Raw genomic sequence first — 23385 nt, forward strand, 5'->3', positions numbered from 1 at the left:
GTAGGGTTTCCATAGTGTAGGTGCACAGTGTGCATTGGTCAGTGCTTCATCGTATAGTTTCTTTAATTAAGGGGCTAGCTGTAGAGCATACATTTTCTAAAACTCAGGTGGCAGTCCGTCTGGGCCAGGGAATTTACTGGGTGAGGATGGCCTCTTTGATCTCATGAATTGTAATTTCCCCATTAAGTTATTCCCTTTGTTCTGATGTGACGCTGGGAAGTACCACCGGGGCCAGAAAGAGTTGAGGTCTGCTGGTGTGGCCACTGATGTCAGTTTGTAGTGGGAGGTGTGATAATGCATAACTGCCTCATGAATGTGCCTTTGTGTGTGTATACGGGTGTCTGACTCCAGACATATAGCGAGTATGGTATGGCCCAACTGTTCTTGTTGTATCAGAAAGGGGAGCACGGCTCTGGCCTTGTCTGAGTCAGAGTGCGTTGTAGCAGTGAGGGCTGCATAATTAAGACAGCACAATTGTTCTAAAAGGTCTGCAAGCATGCCACATGTCTGGCCAAGGTGTTCCTTCCCAGGCGAAGACAGCTGTGCCTGCCCCTCGATATGAAGCAGCTTCTGTTCTATTTCTGTGACCTCCTTGTCCAATTGTCGTATTGTGTTTAGGGAGTTCCCCAGGCAGTGACTCCTTATTGTTACTTGGGATGGGGAGGCAGCGTAGTAGCCCCAGCATAAGCTCATGTTTTGTGGATTATGGTTGGAGTGTGTCCTGCCCAAATAATCTATACATGTGATTTTGGTTAGTATGTCCGCTGTGGTAATGAGACGGTTTATATATATGCGCCGGTCATGAGCATGCAAATAAAATGAGTAGGCTCTTGTGGGTCTGTTGCAATGGCACCAAACATCAACTAGGTGCAACTGCTGTAGCCTAGGGGTGAGTGCCTGTGTGTTTGAGGTGGAGGTGGTGCTGATGAGGGGCGGGAAGGATCTATCCAGTGCCGTAGTCAGCCCCAAGGGCAGGATGCAGTGTATTTAAAAAGTTGGACATGTACTTTTAAGTTTCAAAGATAGTGAAAAACTGCTACATTTATTTTTCACTACTGCAAGGCCTATCTCTCCCACAGATTAGCATTGTGTTTTGTCTTAAAACATCTTTTAAGTATAACTTGCAAATGGGAAGAGATAGAAATGTGGAGTTTGGTGTCCCTGGACTCATAATTTAAAATCAAAACTTAAAGTGAAGTTGGATTTTAAATTGTAAGTCTGAAAATGCCACTTTTAGAAAGTTGCCATTTTCTTTCTTTAACCTCTGCCTGTGTCTGAATATACAACTGGGGTAGATTAATTCTAGTATCTGTGCATTCCCACTAGACAGTCACACACAAAGGAAGTGTTGTGATGTGGTATAGAATGCCGCTGTGTCATGTGGAATCCTCTGACACAGCTTGCAGATGTCTCGGCATTCCACATGATACCAACGGACTGAGGTGAACGTCTTCTCTTCCCTCTGTGCCCTTTGTAATACTACTCTTAATACTTAAAGCTTGTCTTTCTAAATATTAAAGACTGTTTCACTCCAGCGCTTTCGTGGGACTCTTCACTTCAGGAAGCTTGGGTGTAGCGTTAGCATAGTGATGGCCCATCACCAGGCTGATGGGCCTTCCTGGGCTAGGGTGGATAGAGGCTCTGAATAGGGCTTTGCCTCTCCCCACACAAAGGGCTGTATACCCCCTGTGTAGTATCTAGAGCCAGGGTGGACGGGGATGGGATCTTGGGCACTTTAAATGAAGATCTGGACGTTTGCCCAGCCTTCCAGAAGCTGGGCACCAAAGTGTAAATGCTGGACCCCAAACCTCACAGAATGAAAACTCTACTGGGGAGGACAACCTGCCAGGAAGAAGGCTGATGGGCTGGGAGGAGGGACTGCCACTCTGCTCTGCATTGCTGTGTTGGCCTACTGCTGCTGTGTGCTGGATTGTAGAAGGGACTGCCACCTTGCTGCTGCACGGTGTGTTGGCCTGCAGCCTGCTGCTTCTGTCCTGCAAAGGAAGTACTGGACTTTGCCAGCCTCATACCCCTAGGAGTCTCCAAGGGCTTGCTGGCTTGTCTTTGGTTCTGTGCGAGGTCTCCAGGACCTCGGAGGCCCGCTTGTTCATCAGATGCTTTCTGGTGTGTTGGTCGCTGCTGGAGCGTTTTCCCCCTTGGGTCATAGAACTCTGCCATAGACTCAGTGCACCGTAATTTCCCTGGGGGCAGGCACCAGCCCACAAACACTGAATTGCCGCCCGCCTGCCGCGTTGGGCATCCCTACCTCCCTGAGGCCATATCCGCGCTCCTGCCTGTGCCGGTTTTAGGAGCTGAAAGGAGCACCAGCGATAGAGTAGCAGAGGCTGTGGAGCAGTATCACACCCCTGGAGTCAGCACCGTGTCTCCCGCCTCAACAAGCACACCCGGAGGAACACCGGCGGGGCCTGGCTTACCTGAATGACTGCAAGAAAGTGTCTTCCTCGGGCTGCAAGGCTGCGTCTCCTGCACTAGGATATTCAGGACGGCCTCGGTGGGGATCACACCGTATTCCCTTGAGTGGGAGCGACATACACTTTGCTCCGTGGCCTCTTCTGTGACTCAGGACAGCCCCGACATTTACCACTTACTTCACTACTGCAATTTCATCTGCCACACTCAGCCTGAAGAAAACGCCCATGGGATCCGCCATTAAACATGTTCCTCAAGGGAACGCGGCCGCACCGAAAAACATAACCCCGCACCATTTAATTAAAGACTCGACGCTCACAAGAACAGTGCCTTAGAGGAGAGGAAACCCTTTCCCTCATCACCGTAAGAATTTTGCCACTACTAAAATTTCCCACTCCCCTCTGTCCTCGCGAGGGTAGTGTCCATTTACTTAATGGACGTACACTTCAACGCTTGGGCGGTCTAATTTAAATAACTTTTGCACCTGATTCATTTATTTGATTTTTGTCGATTTGGTCTTAATTTAATTAGATAAATAACTTTTATTTTTCTATAGCTGGTGTTGAGTCTTTTGTGGTGTCTTTCACGGTGTTGCTGTGAGTGCTGTACAAATACTTTACACATTGCTTTCTAAGGTGTGCCCGTTCAATCGGGAACAACAAAGAGGGCAGATGCAGGGATAAAACTGCAGAACAATGTCCAAGTTAGGCCTCTGTGTCCTGTCCCTCCACTCCTGCATGAACCCCCACGATCTGCATATTGTGCGTGCGCGAGCGGCCCTTCACACACACAGCTCTGTCCATCAAGGTGAATATCTGTTTTACAGCTCGTGTATTTGGGCCTGCATCTCTAGGGTTTGCAGCTGGAGTGCTGTCAGGTCCTGCTCAGTTGTGCGACCCAGTCGAGCAGGTTGCGATGGTCATCCCCCAGCCGTATAAGATTTATGGATATTGTGTCTATTTTGTTCGCCAGGGACACCCGAGATCTCTCTGCTGCTGCTAGGACTGTGTCCAGTTTGTCTTCTATCATGGTGAGCCCCGATGGAGGTGTCGCAGGGGTACCCTCTCATTATGGTAGCGGCTCAGCCCTTGGAGGTGCACCGCCTTGGTTGTCGTTTCAGAGTGGAGAGGTCCCATCATCTTCACCTCATCAGGGATGTCTTCTAGTGAATGCATAGAAGTGTCCTCTGGTCGGGAACCTGCTTGCAAGCTGCGGTCGCTGCACGTGCAGCCCAGTGAGTCATAGAGATCTTCAGGTGTGGCACCGTGGGTTCAGGGGCTTAAAGATTGCCTGCATTGGGCCCACTTGTGGGTGCTTCTTGGACAGAATGCAACCAATGGCACGTGCAGCCCCGGGGAGCAGGGAGGTCCCCACAGATGCCATACCATGGCATCCCTCATGAATGTTTTGTATGGGACAGCGTCGGCAACCAGTGGAAAACCTGTAGTTGTTGGCCAGGGCCTCTCTTCTCCAGTCCCTCCATGGCTCAGTGCTCCAGTTCCTGCCTGGAACAGCTCTAGGTGTCCAGTCCGTCGGCTATGCGGTGTAAAATGATGGTTAGGGGTCACTCATGTGGAAGCCATGCCACTTCGACAGTCCACCTGGGCGGCTCAGCTTCGGTATTGTTGGGTAATGAAAGAATAGGGGGTGAGGGTCTGGTCCCACAGCACTAGGAGATATCCTAAAGTGGGGTCAAGTGACCCTTGCCAAATACAGCTATGTGTCAGGTGCTGCCACCTTGTCTAGGTTTGAGCGGCCGCCCTCCTCCCTCTGGCCACCTATGGGGGGGAAAACACGATCCTTCGTGGGCCCTATTGGGCCCACATCATCCTAGGGTTTGGTGGCCCCCAAGCCAACAGCAAGTCCCGGGGTGGCTCTCCCCCTGCCCTGGCACCCGATACCAGAGCCCTGCGCTCCACCCGACAGGCCCCGCAGGAACCATAGGTTGTGGTTGAATTCATAGGAGGGCTGTTCCTCCTTCATGAGCAGGCTGTCCCCCCAGCCGCTTGTGGCTTCAACATGGCCCCGGCATCTAGGCCACAGCACACCATGCGGTCCAGTACTGTGGGGCACAGGACAGGAGTCTAGGATGGTGCTCCCGTGTGCAGTCTCCGCAGGCGCTCCTCAGTTCGCCGCCTCGTTCCCCAACAAGTTCAGTAGGTGATGGGCACCGGGCCCTGGGGATAAGCGCTGGATTGTGGGAGCGGGTGGAGGATGCTTGTCCGCCATCTTGGATATTTTAGCCATGCCCCCCGTAGATTTGCAAACCATTAAGTTTTATTAGCAGATTAGAACAAAGATTTTGATAAGATCAGGACAAATCAAGACACTTTACTTGGTAATGCACAAATGAATATTCACTGAAACTCAATTTACACACGTTATCATTTGTGTGAAACATAGTTTTGTCATCAAAACTGTGGGGGTCATTCTGACCCTGATGGTAGACTACCGCCAGGCCAACGACCGCGGATGCACCGCCAACAGGCTGGCGGTGCATCCATGGGCATTCTGACCTCAGCGGTAACGGAAAACCGGCGGTGTCCCGCCGGTTTCCCGCTGCCCTGGGGAATCCTCCATGGTGGCGCTGCAGGCAGCGCCGCCATGGGGATTCCGACCCCCTTACCGCCAGCCTGGCTCTGGCGGTTTTGACCGCCAGAACCTGGCTGGCGGTAACGGGTGTCGCGGGGCCCCCTAACAGGGCCCCACCAAGATTTTCAGTGTCTGCCAAGCAGACACTGAAAATCGCGACGGGTGCAACTGCACCCGTCACACCCCTTCCACTCCGCCGACTCCATTTGGAGCCGGCATCCTCATGGAAGGGGGTTTCCCGCTGGGCTGGCGGGCGGCCTCCTGGCGGTCGCCCGCCAGCCCAGCGGGAAACTCAGAATTACCGCGGCGGTCTTTTGACCGCGCAGCGGTGTTCTGACGGCGGTACTTTGGCGGCAAGGTCAGAATGAGGCCCTATATGTCTGAAAATAGTCTGAGGATTTCAATGGATAAAGTGCTGTCTGTAAATGACAATGCGCTACCACGTGATTCTTTAGTTACATTAAATCTAGTTAGGTCACAAACATTTGTTGTACTAAAGAGTGGGTTGTGGTGCTTAAAAGTTTGGGAAGCACTGTGCTAGGCTATGAGAAATCAGAAAAATGTGTGAAATCTGTCAACAAGGGGGTGTCAGCAGGTACAGTCTCTAAAAGGCAGCAACAAATGAAGATTCAATCAGCTAAGTGAGAATGGATTTGCTTAGAAGTCAAGCTCTTTGAGCTGGAACAAATAAGGCATCTAGCCTTAAGAGAGTAGCAAGAGGTATCTGCATATAACTAACTCAGCAATGAACAATTAATTCATACAATTCTCTACAAGATGCTATACTCCTCACTAGCCCCATGGAGAGGAGACCAATCAAGATTAAACATTTTACGATAAACCCCTTTTAGCCTTATTTGTAGACATCACACATCTCCTTCGCAGCCTGCAGAAGATATCTCATAGCAGGATGATACTTTACGATCAGCATGTCCCAGATACAGGTGTGGGAATTCAGTAATCACTCTCTATGGAACACATACAGCTAAACGATTCGCTCAGAAACCAAAACATTTGCAACATTCTAGTTAACTGAAACTACTGCAGCTTGGTTCCCGAAATGAGAAGAAGCAGAAGAACACAGCAAGACATTTAAACTGAGGCCTGCATAATTATGGCCAACTTAACTTGAACATCACACTTTATATATTTGTATTTGTTGTGCATATTAATATATCTATATTATGCAAAATGAAAAATAGTGACACAGCGCACCAGAAGGATGCTGTTAGAAAGGTGTTTGCCCCACGTGAGCTCACATACACTCCCATGCCCCTCTGACACTCCTATTTATTCCACATAGGTTCGCACAAGGCACGGTGAAGTGATGCCCACTTTGGATATGATGTTATTCGATTGGACCGATTATGAAGACATGAAGCCTGATGTTTGGCCCTCAGCAAAGAGGAAAGGTAATTTTGAAAGATCCCTAAATTCGCCATTACTGGTAACTTGGCAAGCGGGCTACTACACCTTATTGCCTATGTGACATGGAACATCCTTTCCATCTCAGCTTCTGCGTCATTTTTCTCTATGCCATCTGTTTATCCGTCAGCCATCCATTGACAAAACTGTAACTTTACTGTGACCTATTTCCCCTAGAAAAAAACAACTTGAAAAACCTTGAAGGCGGGAACGCAACATCAGTGACTGAGGATGAGCCATGTGACCATCACCTTGACTGCCTACCAGGTAAGCAGATACATTTTTAGGAAATGTTTTTCAAAAGCTTATTTGTGTTGTTGACGTTTTAGTACCAAAAAAAATCAGGAGCACTATACTGGGCTCCCTTATAAAATTCTGCTGCTAATCTTCTGCGTATTTGGGCCCCACCGCAGCTCATCACAGACATTGCCCAGCCCTAAAGGTATACTGTGCACTTCTCAGTATCCCACTGTACGTTTCTGAAGCCGTTCAAGGCAATTCTATGATTGAGTCCCACAAAACATGTTATGGTATGGTATGGTTATGATATGGTATTGTAGATTTGTATTGCACTTTGTGAAGAACTGGTAGAGCCTTGCACTGCTCATGGACTTTGGATAACTGGTGCCCTTGTTTTTGAGGATTCATTTAGAGACTAAAGTCTGTTTTCTGGTTGTTTGAGTTTGGCCATCAGTAGCAGTGCTTTCTGATATAAATTAGATTACTTGTGTGTGTATGCATGTGTGTGTGTTGAAATGGTTATATCAAAATCTGCATATCAGCATTTATTAGTAAATACAGAAATCTAACATGCCGTCCAACAAAAAGAAACCAGGCAAAACAATTTCAAATAAATATGCATTGACCAGTTACACATTTCAAGTAATCTGGTGAGTCAGATTATTTTACTGGAAAAGTACTCTCCATTCGTTACTCGTGCGAAGACCATTTCAACACTTGGATGCTCAGTGAGCTTGTGTTCCTGGGTTTTTCAGTGGAAGACTCACCTTGGTTTGCAAGGCCTCAGGCTTAGTGGCACTCACACGTTCTTCGAAAAGCCTTTGTCAATGTATATTACACTCATGCCTGGAGATAATCACTGCTCCGATTGCCTGTTCCTTCTAAAGAGGGGGCTCACGTGGGCTTGAAAGCTAATGTGGTATCCCCTTACTGTACTAATTTTGTCAGGCCAATAAAAGTCTGCAGTGACTGCAACATACATCATCTTTTTTTGATTGACAATGTCTCAAATTGCGTTTCCTCCTACTGCAGTACCTATTGATCATCTGGCCTGAAGACCTTGGTGTATTACTTCTCTAAAGTCCTGTGTCTGTTCTTCCTTGAATACTAGTGCAATGTTCTTTGTTGTCTTCAAAGGGTTTTGCTGTGACTTGCGGGAACACATCTGCAAACCACACAACCGTGGGCTGAACAACAAGTGCTATGATGATTGTATGTGCGTCGAAGGTGAGTGAACCCCCCACAACAAGCAGCCTTCAGTTTTAAGGTCATTTCCACACATTTCAACCAACATTTCAAATAATTAACAGAAAATGATGCAGAATTACGCGGAAATACGCGAGGAGCGTCATCCAGCATTTAGTGCTAGTATTTTAGTGCAAAGTGCACCCTCTCGTCTAAAATGGACCTGAAGTTACAGTTTCTGCTAAGAAAATAGTATTAAATGCAACAGACCACAAACAGTAGAAGGCAACAGCTGCTTGCACTCTCTTAGTTTGTTGTCCTATGCTTCTGTGGTAGTAGAATTTTTGTCCCAAATTACTCCGATTGCTCCAGCATAATTAAAATTTCAACCAGGCCTCATTTCAACACCAGTTATGTGTATTATTTCCAAAAGACTTCAGTGGGTCATGGCCGGCTAGAGAAATGAAGAGCCTTTCAGTTAAACAAAACAACCATTAAAGATAGGACTGACTGAAAGTGCATAAGATGCCGGGTGCTCCTCTTTGAACTTACTGGTTGGGCCGAGGGAAGGGCTGGAGTCAGGGGCTTCCTGTAGGTTGGATGTGTTGGGGGGGGGGGGGGTGACAGGAAAGGTGCTCAGAAGGTAGTTAGGAGCAGAAATGCAATAAAGATCTAAAAGGGCACCCTAATAAGTGGAGGCAAGAGCGAGAATGAGATACTAAAGGTTTCTTCCAATAACTCAGTCTAAGAGATAATATTTTAGGTCGTAATAATCCTTCTAGTGCATCATGACATTTAGGTTTTCATATTAAACAACCAAAGAGTTTTTGGGGATTGTAGTGCAGGTTCTTTAAAGGGAAAGAGGTGACAGTAACAATAATTAGGCTGTCTGGTTTTTGGTTTGAACAGACACCAGTAAAGACTCCACCTGGTGAAAATCAGATTTTTCGGTGGTTAGCGGAAAACACAGGTTTTCACTGGATTTAAGCTGCTTGTGGTTCCTCTAGAGCCGACACAGTAAAGGTTCAGTCCATGCTTCAATCACAGTCCAGGGAAACGCCACCGCCCACAATGACTGTCCTCAGGCTGGGATCAGAAGCACTCGAGACACAGGCACATGTCGAGTGGAATCTTTTAAATGCTCCTTTTCAATGTTCCCTTCTCATACTCGCCCTACCACGCACCACAGGCCACTGGAAAACAGAGCAGTTTAAAGTCATTGAGCTGCAGCAGAGCAACTCTTCAGATTTCAGAACCAACCCTTTCTCTCGTTCTGCTATGAGAGAAGTTTTCTATTAGTTTGCGATCAGCTACTTGAAGAATCACAGGCCCACAATTGCCAAATGTCTTTTCTCTGATGGGGAGGAGGACAGCCGGGGTCTTCTGTGCAGCCTGGAGCTATTATGTTTGTTTGTGAGGATATGGAGTGGGAGAGTAAAACACAAGTACAAGAGAACCCTTTGTAATTTTATATTTTTAAGGAGATGGAAAGAATGTGCCAAGAGCCCTCCATTTTTCAACTCGTGCTTTCCTGCTGCTGCTTTTATCATGATGGACCTGACATTCAGACCTCTTATTGGGAAATGTGTTGTGCATTTATGTAATTTTTAATTTAAAAAAACAAAATGCTAGTTCTCCGTCTTTGCCTTAACTAACCATTATTTCCCCAAACCATCACTACTTCACCATCATTTTACCCGACGATTAGTTCAGCCCGCTGTTCCCAATATGGTAATGTCATTTCAGTCGATCCATCACTTCCACCTAAAATCACTTCAACACAGATCCCTAATCTAACTACTAAACATAACTCCAACCTATCAATACATTAATTTAATTTAAAAAGAGGTTAATTAGCCTTGGTCTAACCCCAGTGGAAGCCCCAACCCTATATCAAAGAAACAAATCAACTAACAGTAGGTAGAAAAGAAAGTAAATCAAAGTAAATTTAATTGAGTTAAAACATGAGCAATCTTATGCAACCTTAATGCTAACCCTAATGTTACTCTAAATTAAATTACATTAATTTCAATTAAACTAAATGTATATTTACCCTATATTAAATGACATGTAATTCTAAATTAAAATTAACCTTAGCCTGACCCCATTGCCGACTTTGAACCAACCTCCGTACTAAATTAGTGAAACAAACCTACCCAAATGTAATTAAATAATAAATTAACTTTTTTTAACCATGTTACAAAGTTACACTTAGCTTAATGCTCGAAGATCAGATAATTTAGTCCAAGCTATAGTGTGTCTCAATGAGGGCATTTGATGTAGTGGCAATGAAATATGACCAGTTAAAGTAAGAGGGTTGAAGCAATGAAAGTACAGACTTTTGATGAGTGCTGGAAGGCACATTTCTCTATTGGACAATGGAACTCAAGTATGGACAGCATTTGATTCACTGAAATCCCTGCATCCTAACTCGCAATATGAGAAGCAGCTTTTAATCTTTATTTTTTTTAATGCACTCATTTTAAACTTGGAAACTGCAGACCTGGGTTCCAATCTTTGTAGCCATAAGTGACAAAAAGTGTCTTATTGTTTGAAAATTACTGCATATCCCCTTATCCCAGTTTGTAGATGACTGTAATGAAAAATGGTGCAAAGTAAAAACTAACCAAAGGGTGTGTGGTCTAGTAGGGTCCCACTTACATGTTGCTGTTTGCAACGCATGCTAGCCCTACATAGCTAGGTAGGGCCTAAAGCAAGAACCAACACCCCTTTCCTACAGAACAGCCAGTACCCCACGTGCCTCACCACCCCCTCAAAGTGACGGGCGCAGTGTTCACAGGCTTACATAAGGGAAAGGAGGCTTTTGCACCTCAGCTGGACTGCTTCCCCCTTGGCTCCACTTTACTAGCTTACCTGAGTAGAAGCTTTTATACTTTAGTGTGGCAACAGCTGCACTTCTCAATAACACTGTCATCATCCTTGGAGTAGGCACAGCCAGCATCTCTGCAGAACTGTCATACTTTTATTAGGTCTGTGTTGACAGCTTAGCTGTTGCAAGACTTTATGGGATCAACAAACAGCCTTAAAAAGCATTACTGAAATAGAGAGTTTGGCTCCACCCAAATGTTGACTTCTTAGAGTACAGATTGTGATTGGGCTGAACGTCTGTGCTTCTGCTGAAAAAGAGTAGTGCATGTGTCGCACTGTGGGAAAGCATATTTTCAACACAGGAGAGCTGAGTTGGTTATGGTGACAATCCAATGATCAAGGTAATAAACCTGATCTTTTTATTATGAAACATCACCATAAATGCAATAGGTCTGATTTAGTTATTGTGTAAAACATATGTAAAAGACAATAGGCATGTGAGGCTGGTCTTTACACTGTGTTAACGCTCGGAGTGGCTCAAATTACCATAGTAGGCATGGGTTTCCATGTTGGTAAAACCATGTGACAAACCCTCATTGTGTAAGACGTGTACTTTGAGAATCCTTGTTGTGCTATATTAAGAAGGGTTCTATATTGTTTTGGTGACAAGCCTATGATCAAAACTGGAGTCCTATTTTTGATATAAACATTTATGACAAATGCAGTGGCCTGACTTAATTTTTGTGGAATCATAAGTTGAAGCCAATAGGCTTTTAAGGGTGGGGTGTTATCATACTGTGGTAAAGCCTGTAGACATGTGTTGTATTACTTGGGTTTTTACTGATTACTGTAGTAGGCAAGGGTTTTGGTCTTGTTTTCCCCTTATTGTTTCCTTCTCTCACAAACTGTGTGGGTAGAAGATTTGCACTTTGATGATCGTTGTTATTCCTCCTTTGAGTGGTTGAATATTGTTTTGCCAACTGTAATTTTGTGTACATGTATTTTGAGTGCATACCTGTGGGTTGTCTTGAGGTAAAGCATATGTAGGATTTAGTATTGCTTAAACTGGTTACGATGACAGACCAGTGATACAACGTCTATGCCTGATTCATTCACTGGCAAAAATATGTTAAATGTCATAGATCTGATCAGTTTAAATTGAAATGTTAGGGAAGAGGCAGTAGGTCTGACTTATTTACAGTGAAAAGCGTTTGTTAACGTTATTGGCCTTTCAGGGTGGATTGTTATTACACTGTGTTAAATCATCTCGAAAAATATGTTGTTACATGGAATCTCACATATTTCTGTAATGGGCAAGGATTTTGGTGTTGTTTATTTCCTCTGACAAACACTTGGAGTTGAAGATCTGCATTGTGATAATTATTGTCATATTCTATTCAGAGGGCTTAGATATTGTTTGGTTAACTGTAATTTTGTATATATGTGTGTTTTTATGGATGTATGCCTGGTGGTTGCCATTGTATCTACAACGCAGGAGGACTCAGTTGTTTATGTTGACGAGTTAGTGGTAAATGCAGTGGGCTTGATTGGTTCGATGACAAAAGTTATGTCAGATGTCACAGCCTTGGCCTGTTTATCATGAAACATTACAACAAATGAAGCAGCCTGACCTACCTATTGTGACCTGCATTTGTTAAAGGCAACAGGACTTTAAGGGTAGATTATTAATGCACTGTTTTAAACATGTAAGAAAGTATTTTTTTACCTGGACTCACAGGTTACTGTAGTAGGCAAGGATTTTGTTGTAGGTAATTTTGACAAGCATTGGGGTTGAAGATTTGCACTGTGAACGTTATTCATGATCTGCTTTTCCCCAGAACAATCTACTACGAGTCAGTGGATTAGCCTATTTCTGTCATTGGCTCTATAGCCCTGTAATTTACCAGATTAAATTTGCACATTCGCCTGAAAATATGTGCCCTCTAACGCATGGGATGATGGGCTAGTCATTTAGTTTTCCATTTTGTCCTTTTAATTTCTTTCCATCTTCAGTTCCTTTTTTAGAGGGTTCTGCAGCTTTCCACACAGTCCAAAAAGGCCATTGGCTTTACTTTTATTCTTTTAGTTTATTTTGCATATGCTTGTTCAGTTTGCGCATCTATTTTACTGTAAATGAGTAAGTGGGTGAATGCTAGAATGAGTCACCAGTGGATAAATAGATGTATGAGTGCAGAGATGAGTGACATTCTGCATGTATGATGGCTTAGTAAGTGCTTAAAGTCATCAGTGACCGAAGAGGCACTTGCCGTTTATAAGCCAGACCTTAAGACATTGCCAGTGCTTGTTGAGAAAGTGCAAGCACCTCTTAGTGGTTATGGGGTACAGTAAACATAGGGTGCTGGATATAGGGCTGTGCTTTGAGGGTTGCAAGATCCAAGGTGTGGATGTTTTTGGTTGCAGTGCTACTTTTCTATGTAATATTTTGTTTTACTTTTGGCTGTTATTGTGTAAAAGCAAAATACATTACTTTAAAAACTCAGCAGGAAATTCAATTATAATAGAAGATTTTTAAAGACGGCTACACATAGTACACAAGATTTGCATACATACATATGTGCATGTGATACATTCAATGAAGTACATTCACTGCACAAACACATACATCTGACATGCGTTTAGTGTGCCCCTGCTTACCATGATATAGAAGGCTACATTTGACTTTTGATGTCTATCTAAGACATACCTTGAACCTTTGACCTTAGAGCTCCAGAGTGCACTCTAACGTTGCACAGCATACTGTAATCTATTTTAATACAGCACGAAACCACCCCAAGACAATAAGGAGCCTTGAGAGTGTGGGGTATGGGCTCCAGATTGCAGGTTGTTGGTGAGAACAGGAGAGTTTGAGGTATTTTCCGAAGGACTCATTTACATAAATTTTAATTTATCACAAGCCAAGCTTGTCTACATATGTGTCAGTGTGAGTCCAGAACATTCAAAACCATCCTATGGACCCGATCCACATAGGTAGATTTGGTTGTAAATGCAAGTTTACAAATTAGTTGAGCTGTTTTACGCCCGCAGGATTGCTGGAAGGTGAAAAACAATTTACCTGCACATGCAAGTGAAGAGTTCTTTGCCCTCATAAATCTCACTTAACTGGGGTGAAAACGTGCGTTTCCGGGCATGGTTCATCTCGGGATTTGTGAATGGCCACAAACTTTTACATTTGTTGACATTCACAAACTCCTCTCATTGCCTGTTCCTTGATGGAAATCGTAAGATTTTTACTCCATCCAGGAAGCAAACCCTTTTCCAGGCTGGTGGAGAGAATCGTTCGCCCCCCAGATTTTGTAAGAGTGAAGAGGAAGCGGTTTCTCCACTGGCAAGAATATTTCCTCAGCTGAGAATAAGATTGTAGTTGCACAGGAGTCCAATTCGTCTGTGTGAAGTTCTCATCCATGGAGATCTTCACACAGAGAGAATAAGATACCAATGGGAATCTCACAAAGCCTTCCCAGTAATCTGTATAGATTATTGTGAATGTTTGTGACTCCCAGAAAGTAGTAAATCCGCACGTGTGCATGGTGCATTTCTGCAAGTTTATATTTACTACGTTCTATATGAATCCGGCCCAAAGTTCTGAAATTATAGATCACCAAAAGGTCGTTTCACAGTAAGTGTCAATGTACTGATAACTGTGTATGATATCCACATACTAAACAATTGTCACGAGAAGCCTGAAGTTTCAATTCAAGCCAATTTAAGAGTGAATTTGTTGTGAAGTTGGAAGTAGTAGGCGGATCTAGCCATAGAAGACATATAAGCCTAAATAACTTTTCTCAGTTATTATTATGTGTGCTCGTCCTTCCAGTTTATGAAGGTTGCATAGACACACATTCCTTAGTGATGACTGAATTCCCTTAAACCTAAACTTGTCTATGTCAGATATATGGACACTTTTGGCTTTTTAAGTTGCATCAACTTGCTTTTTTGTACTTGTGGTACTACATTTTTCATTACCAATGCAGAACCACAAGCAACATAATCCTAAGTAATGTGGGCTGAAAAGCCCATTAAAAGCCATGAGTAGTAGAACTTTTCAGTGCCTGTCTTGTGGCATCTGTATAGCTCTCTTGAATTCTACATGTCCCTTACAGGGTGGAGTGCACCATCTAAAACATTGTCTAAATGAACAAGTGAATTGGAGTTGTTCAATTACAGGCGAGTCCTAAACTGGTAATTAAAATTTGGCCTAGTTCCAATGAAAACAAGGCGAAATATGTTTATTTCTCCTTGTTTTTCCTCTTTCTATGTGTGCTGCTTTCTGCATAGAAAGATGAAAAAGCCACCAAGGACTGCCTTCCTGCACAAAAACAATCCTGTTCACAACACAGGCACCCTTGCACCGTTGCGCAAGGGCACCTGTGTCGGCGCTGGTCTGCCAAAGTGGCACCAGCGCAGATAGGATTGTGCCATGATGGATTAATACAGCTCATTCCTGCCCTTTCCCTGTGACACAGGGCTCCTTGCTGCACTGCTCTGCACTACTAAACTCGAAAATGTTCCCTTAAGTCTCCTGAATTCAAACTCATCCCCTCCACAACTAGAATACATCTTTTGGTAGCTCTAATCCTAAATGGCACAGGCAGTGCTTGGGGGATCAGGAAGCAAAGTATGGTGAGCTAGAGGGCCTGAATGGTGATTACCACTTAAGAGCAATGCTGACGGTGCTTATGATGGAAACCTTTAACATTACTCAAACAAAAGTCTTGAAATATAAATAGTTGTATTTAGAGGGATTGGTACCAATTCCTAAGGGCGTGTCCCTCTTATTCTACCTAATGTTTCTTTTGTTCTTAGGGCTTCGCTGTTATGCCAAATTTCACCGGAACCGAAGAGTGACGCGGAGAAAAGGGCGATGTGTTGAGCCAGATTCTATCGACAGTGACCGGGGATCGTTTATTAGTGTCTAGAACGCTGGGCATTTTTAGAGACTTCTTTTCCAGCTGCCTTTGTGCCCTTTGTCCACAGAAAAGCAGTACCCCAAGTTTATCAGGTTAATAGGCTGGGAGGGAACCAGTGGTAGCCAAAAGATTCTGTGGCATCCTCCAGTGTAACCTGGACAAGGCCCCCCCATCACCACAGGAGGACACAGAACAGAGAAATATTGTCCAGCAACGCAGAACATGAGGACGACCACCTTTATCCTACAGTCTTTGGCTTACTCTCTGGAAAATGTAGAATCTATTTTTATGGATGGGTGTTGAATTTCCTCGAAATGTGAAATTTGTTTCAATGTAAAAAAAATATGTACAATATTAGTAAAAAGGGACCAGGCAAGAGGATGTTAGGTGTACATCAAGCAATTGAATGCTAATAAAGGGATGTAGAACTTGTTTGTGGTTGTATTTCAGGAGGTCTACTTTGAGTGGCCACATTGCAATGTATATAGGTTACTCCAGTGGTGAAAGCTGCAATAGCTAATACTGTGCACGCACTGATTCCAAAACATTCTGGAGCTGGGTTCATTGCTTTCTGTCACCAGTCACAGAGTATTTAGGGACGAAAAACTGGTACCAGACTATAGAGGAGCCATCGTAGATTCTATAGTATTCCCCTTTTTGTCTTTCTCACCCCAACTTAGTGTCCCCCGTGGCCACTTTATAAGTCTGACCAAGAAAAAACAGAGGTCTCCTGAAAGTACATGGGAGTGGCAGACCAGGGGAAACCCATCAGGCAGACAGACAAAATCCTGCACACTCAATTATCTATATGGTAATACCTCTACATTCACATATTTTATCCTCTGTTGGAGCCTCAAGGATACAGTAAACAATAAACTACAAAATGGCACAAAAAGATGTATTAATCTTTCATAATCTAGGCAAAATCAAATCATATATCACTTTGCACAAAGAACCTTGTTTTATTCTACTCATACGCAGATGAATAAAAAAACTATAATAATTGAAGTCTATCTCTCACCGCCCTACCTGAAATCACTCAACACTAAATCCTATCACAGGCATGCTGCATCCACACATATCATGCATACTAAACAGAATCATGCATTAAAAAAATATATATATAAAGGTTCCAAAAAGTCACAATAAGCGTGTACTAATACTATTGTTGGCATGAACATGTAATTTACATTACAACACACATTATGTGGTTTCTCCAAAACATAAATAAAGATGTAGAGTTTCCAATGTTTGTTGTTTTACAAGTTCAAATATTAATACGTGAAAAGTTTTAGAACATAGATTGATAAGCATCAAGATGTTACATGTTAAATTGCGATTTTCTGTAATGTTTGAGGCCACAAATACAGCGGTGACGCACGTTTCGGTGAAGCCGCAGGACTACGGGCCACCTTCTTTGGAGTGCAACCAAATTTAATGAAAATCTCAGGGGAGGAACTCAATCTGTATTAGGCCTAACAAAAAGAATAAAGGGAATTTAACCAAAAATACACAGAGGGCTCCAAACAGGAACACATCTAAAATAACAAAGAAATGCAGACTCATAAGTGTACTTGGTAACTAAAGTTTATGACTTGTTCCACTTGTGTCTGCCTGGACCACAAGCCAACCTCGAACCACCAAAGGAAGTGACCATGCACGTGCACACCAAATTGTGTAAAGATAATGAACGGTTGTGTTTATATGCTTCACCATGTAGGCATACACTATGATACTTACCTGGCATCTAGGCATAACCAGTCTTGCGGATACTCTAAAGGACCAAATCCACTAATAATTCCGATGTCATACATCTACAAATAACAAAAACAAAAGAAAGTACATTCCCCGATGGAGACAAAGCCACAAGGGCGAAAATAACACTAGAACATAACAATAGACAAAGGGCAAATGACAAACATACCTCTTATCCTTAATGCACTCAAAGAAGTGAATCCGTAAATCCCAAAAGGCAGAACAACCATCAGACAAGATCAGCTGGCGGATTAAAATAGACACGTGTTGCCCAAAAGCCCTAATCACAGGTGGGCTTGAGGTTGATTGGGAACTACTAGAATAAAGAAAATCCACAAAAGACAGAATTGAGAAACCTACCAATAAACCAATTTAGTTCAAACTTACCCACTCTCAGAACGTGTCAAAAGGGTACCAATGAAATTAATTTTACAACCGATAAAAATAGTCAAAAACGAAAAGGAGATATCTCAAACCCTGAACTGTACTGAGTGAATATATACGTGACAAATCCTGGCAAACTACCAAAGGGATGAAAATCGTCGACAACAAAGAGAAAGAACACCTTTTGACTAATCGCATTAGGATCACAAAGGACGCCTATATAGCATATGGGCTCATTTAGGGCGGAATATAATGTAAAAGCTGAACGATGAAATGCACATGAAAAATACATATATAGGGCAGGGCTGTTCTGGCCAAACCAATCTAGTGAATACCACTTATCCTGTTCTCAACAAGACAAGCCCATATGAAAAGCAAACATAGGTATCCAAGGGGAAAGCAATACTTCATGTACGAAAGACGCCCGTTCCTGGATGGAACCCAACCTAATGTGGACCAGGCCGCATTACAATTACCTGATAGCACATCGGAAATGTCTCGCTTCGGTGGTTAAAACCGTCGCTGCCACCCTCACAGTTGAAAAGCTGAATTGAATACCAACTGAAAGGGATTCCACCTATAAACACATCGGCGCCGATCATGTGACTTTTTCCTAGGCATCCCGCGGAGATACATAAAGGACTAAAAGAACGAGCATTTGCAATGCAATGGGTCTCGCGTTTGCTCGAGTTAGAGCTATTAGCTTTGTAAATTCCTACCTGGAATTTCTTGCCACGTACATTGAAAATTAAAAGTAAAACATTAGTTGACATAAGCAAGCCGATTCAAAACGCCATGGCGGCCATGAGCATGAGCTCGAAGGAGAGACACAAAAGGAAAAAGAAGTTTGCGTGCAGTAAAAGGTATCGGCAAACATGCAATTATCCATGTAAAAGGGTCGATGACCAAGGCGGTAACAAAACTCTCCCAAGGAGGGCCAAACGAAAAGCATTCACCAATGATAACAAAGGTTTTTTGAAAGGCAAGCCTATGAACGAGTGATAGTGATGGACGTGTAGTGGGCGTGGTTAAAAGCCCACAGATAGATCACAACACTTCACAACACTTGTGCGCTCGACTTAATGACTGCCCTGCAACTATAATCAGGGCCAGCTTTAGCACTGGTGGTACCCTGTGCAGCAATCATTTTTGGCACCCCATGGCCACCTCCTCGGATTCCCTCACTAATACCTGGCAAAAGTGCCCCTTATCTCTCCATAGCCGCTCTCACATACATTTTATTTGTTTTAAAGCGCTTGTAAAGGCTGGCCTTACTCATCAACTCAGCTATTGATATACATTTTAGTTCTGTTCTTTACCACCTCCATCTACTTTATATCAAGTCAAAACTGCCGCTAGACAAAACACTGATCTCTCTCTCCAGCAAGAACATTAATCACAAGAGTTTTCCTGACATTTTAATTGCTTCTTGAAGGCTGGAAACACAAGGAACTTTTCAGCAGGTGCTTTTAAATCCCAAGTTTCGTAAGTTTATTACTAAACACAGCGCCCCCCTGAGGTCAGCACCCCCATCCAAGACAGCACCTGGTGCGGCTGCACCGGTTGCACCGCCCTAAAGCCGACCCTGATTATAATCACTTTGATGCCACCACTGTCAGTCTTCTGCAGCTAAGATGCACATGATGTTTCCTCATAAAAGAAGAGCACCACTCAGGGTCTAATTTCATACCATGGGAACGTCTAGCACACATGCATGATTGTTTTGTGTGCAGAGGTGGAGTTAAAAAATATCATACAGTTCGCTCTCGGGGACTCGAGGTAGTGATGCACACTCCCCAGTGGCAGGCAGGGGACCTTGCTCTGTCCCAATAATGGCTGTGCTCCCAAAATACCTAATGTTAATGCTCATCGACCCAGTCACATTTACCCATCAAACAGTAAACTCTCTTCAAGTGCAAAAAAATCAAAGCTGAAATGAACAATTCGCAAATTAGACTGAAACAAATTCAATGTAGATATCCTGAACGTCTGAACTAGATTCTCCACTTCGTTGCTCAGCAAGGCCTGACTTGTATTCCTCTGCCCTATCCATCTGGCTCTAAGATTTAGTTGTCTGAGTATAATCCAATTCAATTTTTAAATACAGAAAGATTGTTAAAATATACAACACTGGTCAGGTGAACATTAAACACAACTAGTCTGCTAATCGATCACATCAAGGCTCCATTTGAAACCTTGGTCAATAGTTCGAATCCTGATAGGACTGCTCAGCCTTTCATCCTCATAAGGTCGATAAAATGAGTAACACTACTTTGGGTAACAATATGCATCGGTTATTTGGATATATCACTGAGACAACCCTTGTTGTGAACATGTACTTTACAAACACCCATGTGACATGAAATTAACTCAATTAAAATCTTTTGACAGCTTAATTTGGGGGGCATACTAGCACAGTGAACAATTACTGATCACAAGTGTATTGTTGTTTCTAAATGTTGAGAACTGTGCTACTTTTGCCCAGGAACAGTACCCCAAACATGAGATATGTCCATAAGTCACCACTTCAGCTATGATGATAGGTATTGCGTGTGCCACACTAGACATAAACAAATCTTGTTTTTCAATGAAATGTAGATTTTCTTAGTAACTTATGACGGAAAGTCTTAATTTTATTAAAGACAAAGAGGCGAGTATTATGCTTCTCAATCTTGCTTTATTTTAAATAGCAGCAGTCAAGAAAACTACATTTCCCATGAGGCTAAAGGAACAAGCAGCCAATGGGAAAAGAAAATGTATCAGCATGGCCACCATAATAACACCGAACATACTATAAACACTATACTTGACTGCGACCAGCCCTCTTTCTTGATGCGAGGAGGCTAGTCTGTGTGAGAAAATAGCGGAATAATAGAAACGACTTTGGCAACCGCCAAAATTAGAGAACAAAGTTCTTGGCAAAAGTTCGTCCATGACTGGAGGAGCGGGAAAGCCCAGGTAGATGAGTGCAGCTTGTGATGAACCTTAGGCAGATGGGTGATCCAACTTGACGATGTTGGAGGCATCATCTGGCGATCAGGAAGGGTTCTGAGGTTGGTTTGTTGTTGCTGTGGGAGGGAAGAAGAATCTACAAAGATTAGAGAATCTGAGGTGGGATAATACTCGCCTCCATGTCTTTAATAAAATTAAGACTTTCCGTCATAAGTTACTAGGAAAATCTACATTTTATGGCAAGACCGGAGGCTCTTATTATGCTTTTTTAAAGCATGTTGATTATTATTGAGGTTGCTGTATGAATTGGTTTACAATAAAAAGTTCTGAAAACATAATCATTAGACCAGTCAGCCGATCTCAGAATGTCCTCGAGTCTGGAACCTACCCAAAATGCTTTGGAAGCCATGGCACCCCTGGAAGAGTGAGCGCCAAACACTGATGTGTCTATGCCTGCTAAGGTCATGATCCAGCGTACCCATCTGGCTAGAGTAGCGGATGATACAGGTTTATGGGGTTTGCGGAAAGAAATGAGGAGTTGGGATGAGGACGTTCTGAGGTTGGCTGTGCGGTTTTCGTAGACTTTGAGACATTGTCCTACACATAATTTGGGTTGATTGGGGAAATAAGGGTGAAACACTGAACGTATATTTGTTTTGGTATGTTTGTTAATAGTAAACGAAACACCTGTAGGGGAAAATTGGCGAGATGAAATATCTAGTGCTTTGACATCTGATAAACGTTTAAGAGAGACTAAACATAGTAACATTGTTAGTTTGGCTGAAAGCATTTTTAGAGAAAGGTCTGCATTGTCCTGCCAGGAAATAAATAAGTTTAAGACAACATTGACATCCCATAGTTAGGAATATTTGGGTAACGGTGGGAAAAAAAACGTAACTCCCTTAAGAAGGCGGCATATCAAGGGGTGTTCCCCGATCGGTTTTCCGTTGATGTGGGTATGTTGTAGAGAAATAGCTGACCTATAAAGGTTAATTGTCCTGTAAGACTTACCTGCACCGGCATGCGCAGCAAGGAAATTTATAATATAATTTAAATCGGTTGAAATGGGATCGATATCCGTTCCCATACACCAGCTTGACCAAAGAGACCAAGCGGAGTTGTATGCCTTTCTAGTGCCGGGAGCCCAGGCGTTATTAATGAGGTCTGAAGCTTCTGTTGAAATCGGGACGGGAGGTTGGGGATACCTGAAACCTTCCAGGCCGATAGGGTGAGAGTACTGTTGAGGATGAGAGGATGAGGAGAGCAGATAGGATTCCGGAGAAGGGAAGGAAAAATTGGAAGGAGAACTGGAAAGTCGATAGTTAGTTCGAGGAGAGGGGGAAACCACACTTGAGTTTGCCAAAATGGAGCTGTCCGAATTAAAGAAGCTTTTTGGCACCTGACTTGGGCGAGAACTCTGGTAATCATTAGGAATGGAGGAAAGGCGTAATTGAGTGTGGATGACCAGTCCTGAAGGAAAGCGTCGGAAGCCAGGGCCGAAGGATCCGGGCGCCAACTGAAAAACAGAGGGAGTTGTGTATTTAGGCAAGACGCAAATAGGTCTATTCTGAAGGGACTCCATTTGTGAAGGAGAGTTTGGAAGACTGAGGGGTGAAGTTTACAATCGCTGGAATCTCTGAGGTAGCGAGAGTGCCAATCCGCGACATCGTTGAGGGAACCGGGAAGATACTCTGCCAACAGGGAAATTTCATTGTGAAGGCAATATTCCCAAAGGCTTTTTGCCAGATCTGCTAGGGGTTTTGATCTGGTGCCCCCTAAGTGGTTTATGTAGCGGACAGCTGACACATTGTCCATACGGAGGAGGATGGTACAGTGGACTCTGTTTTTTGCGAGGCTCTTGATTGCAAAGGAGCCCGCAAGCATATCTAAATAGTTGATATGCAACTTGGACTCCTCTGAAGACCAGAAACCTCCAGTCGAGATTGCGCCACATTGGGCGCCCCAGCCCGTCAGACTTGCATCTGATTCTAACACAAGATCTGGGGCTGACGGAAAGATAGTCTTGCCGTTCCAGGCATCTAAATGGTCTATCCACCACTGAAGCTCTAGACAGGACTCTTGGTCGAGATTGATGGTCTCTGAGTAGGAAAGTCCTCTTCTGAGGTGTCGGATTTTTAATCTTTGGAGGGCCCGATAATGAAGAGGGCCGGGCAAGATGGCTTGGATTGAGGAGGCGAGGAGACCCACAACTCTGGCTAGGGATCTGAGAGAGATTTGAGAACTCCGGAGCAGTTTCAGGATCTCTGATTTCGTGGATCTTACCTTTTGTTGCAGAAGTTGCAGGATAGCTGTCGAGGAATCGATTATGAAACCCAGAAATTCTATCCTTTTTGACGGAATAGACACAGATTTTTCTTTGTTGACAAGAAAACCCAATTGGGATAAGAGAGAACAGGTAATTTGGAGGTGGTATTGAAGGGAGCAACAGTCCTGGTGCATTAGCAGGATATCGTCTAGGTAATTGAGCAATCTGACTCCCAGAGACCTGAGGTGAGTCGTAACTGGTTTCATTATTTTTGTGAAGCACCAGGGTGCTGAAGAAAGGCCAACGTAAGGGAGGAGAAATGGTATGTTTGTCCTTGCCATTGGAATTGGAGGAATTTTCTGTGAGATACATGTATGGGTACGGATAAGTATGCGTCTT

General features: G+C 43.6%; 1 protein-coding gene across 1 annotated transcript in view; it reads left to right on the top strand.

Annotated features, from left to right (window-relative positions):
- DRAXIN (dorsal inhibitory axon guidance protein) overlaps positions 1–16061 on the top strand; it is a 119778-nt gene extending 103717 nt beyond the window's left edge. The window contains exons 4-7 of the mRNA XM_069241248.1: positions 6326–6434; positions 6625–6714; positions 7825–7914; positions 15526–16061. Of these exons, the coding sequence (XP_069097349.1) occupies positions 6326–6434; positions 6625–6714; positions 7825–7914; positions 15526–15638 (402 nt within the window). The 3' untranslated portion in view covers positions 15639–16061. The remainder of the gene's footprint in view (positions 1–6325; positions 6435–6624; positions 6715–7824; positions 7915–15525) is intronic.
- The last annotated feature ends 7324 nt before the right edge of the window (positions 16062–23385 follow it).

This window comes from Pleurodeles waltl, chromosome 6, assembly GCF_031143425.1.
Source record: "Pleurodeles waltl isolate 20211129_DDA chromosome 6, aPleWal1.hap1.20221129, whole genome shotgun sequence".
In the NCBI taxonomy this organism is placed as follows: domain Eukaryota; kingdom Metazoa; phylum Chordata; class Amphibia; order Caudata; family Salamandridae; genus Pleurodeles; species Pleurodeles waltl.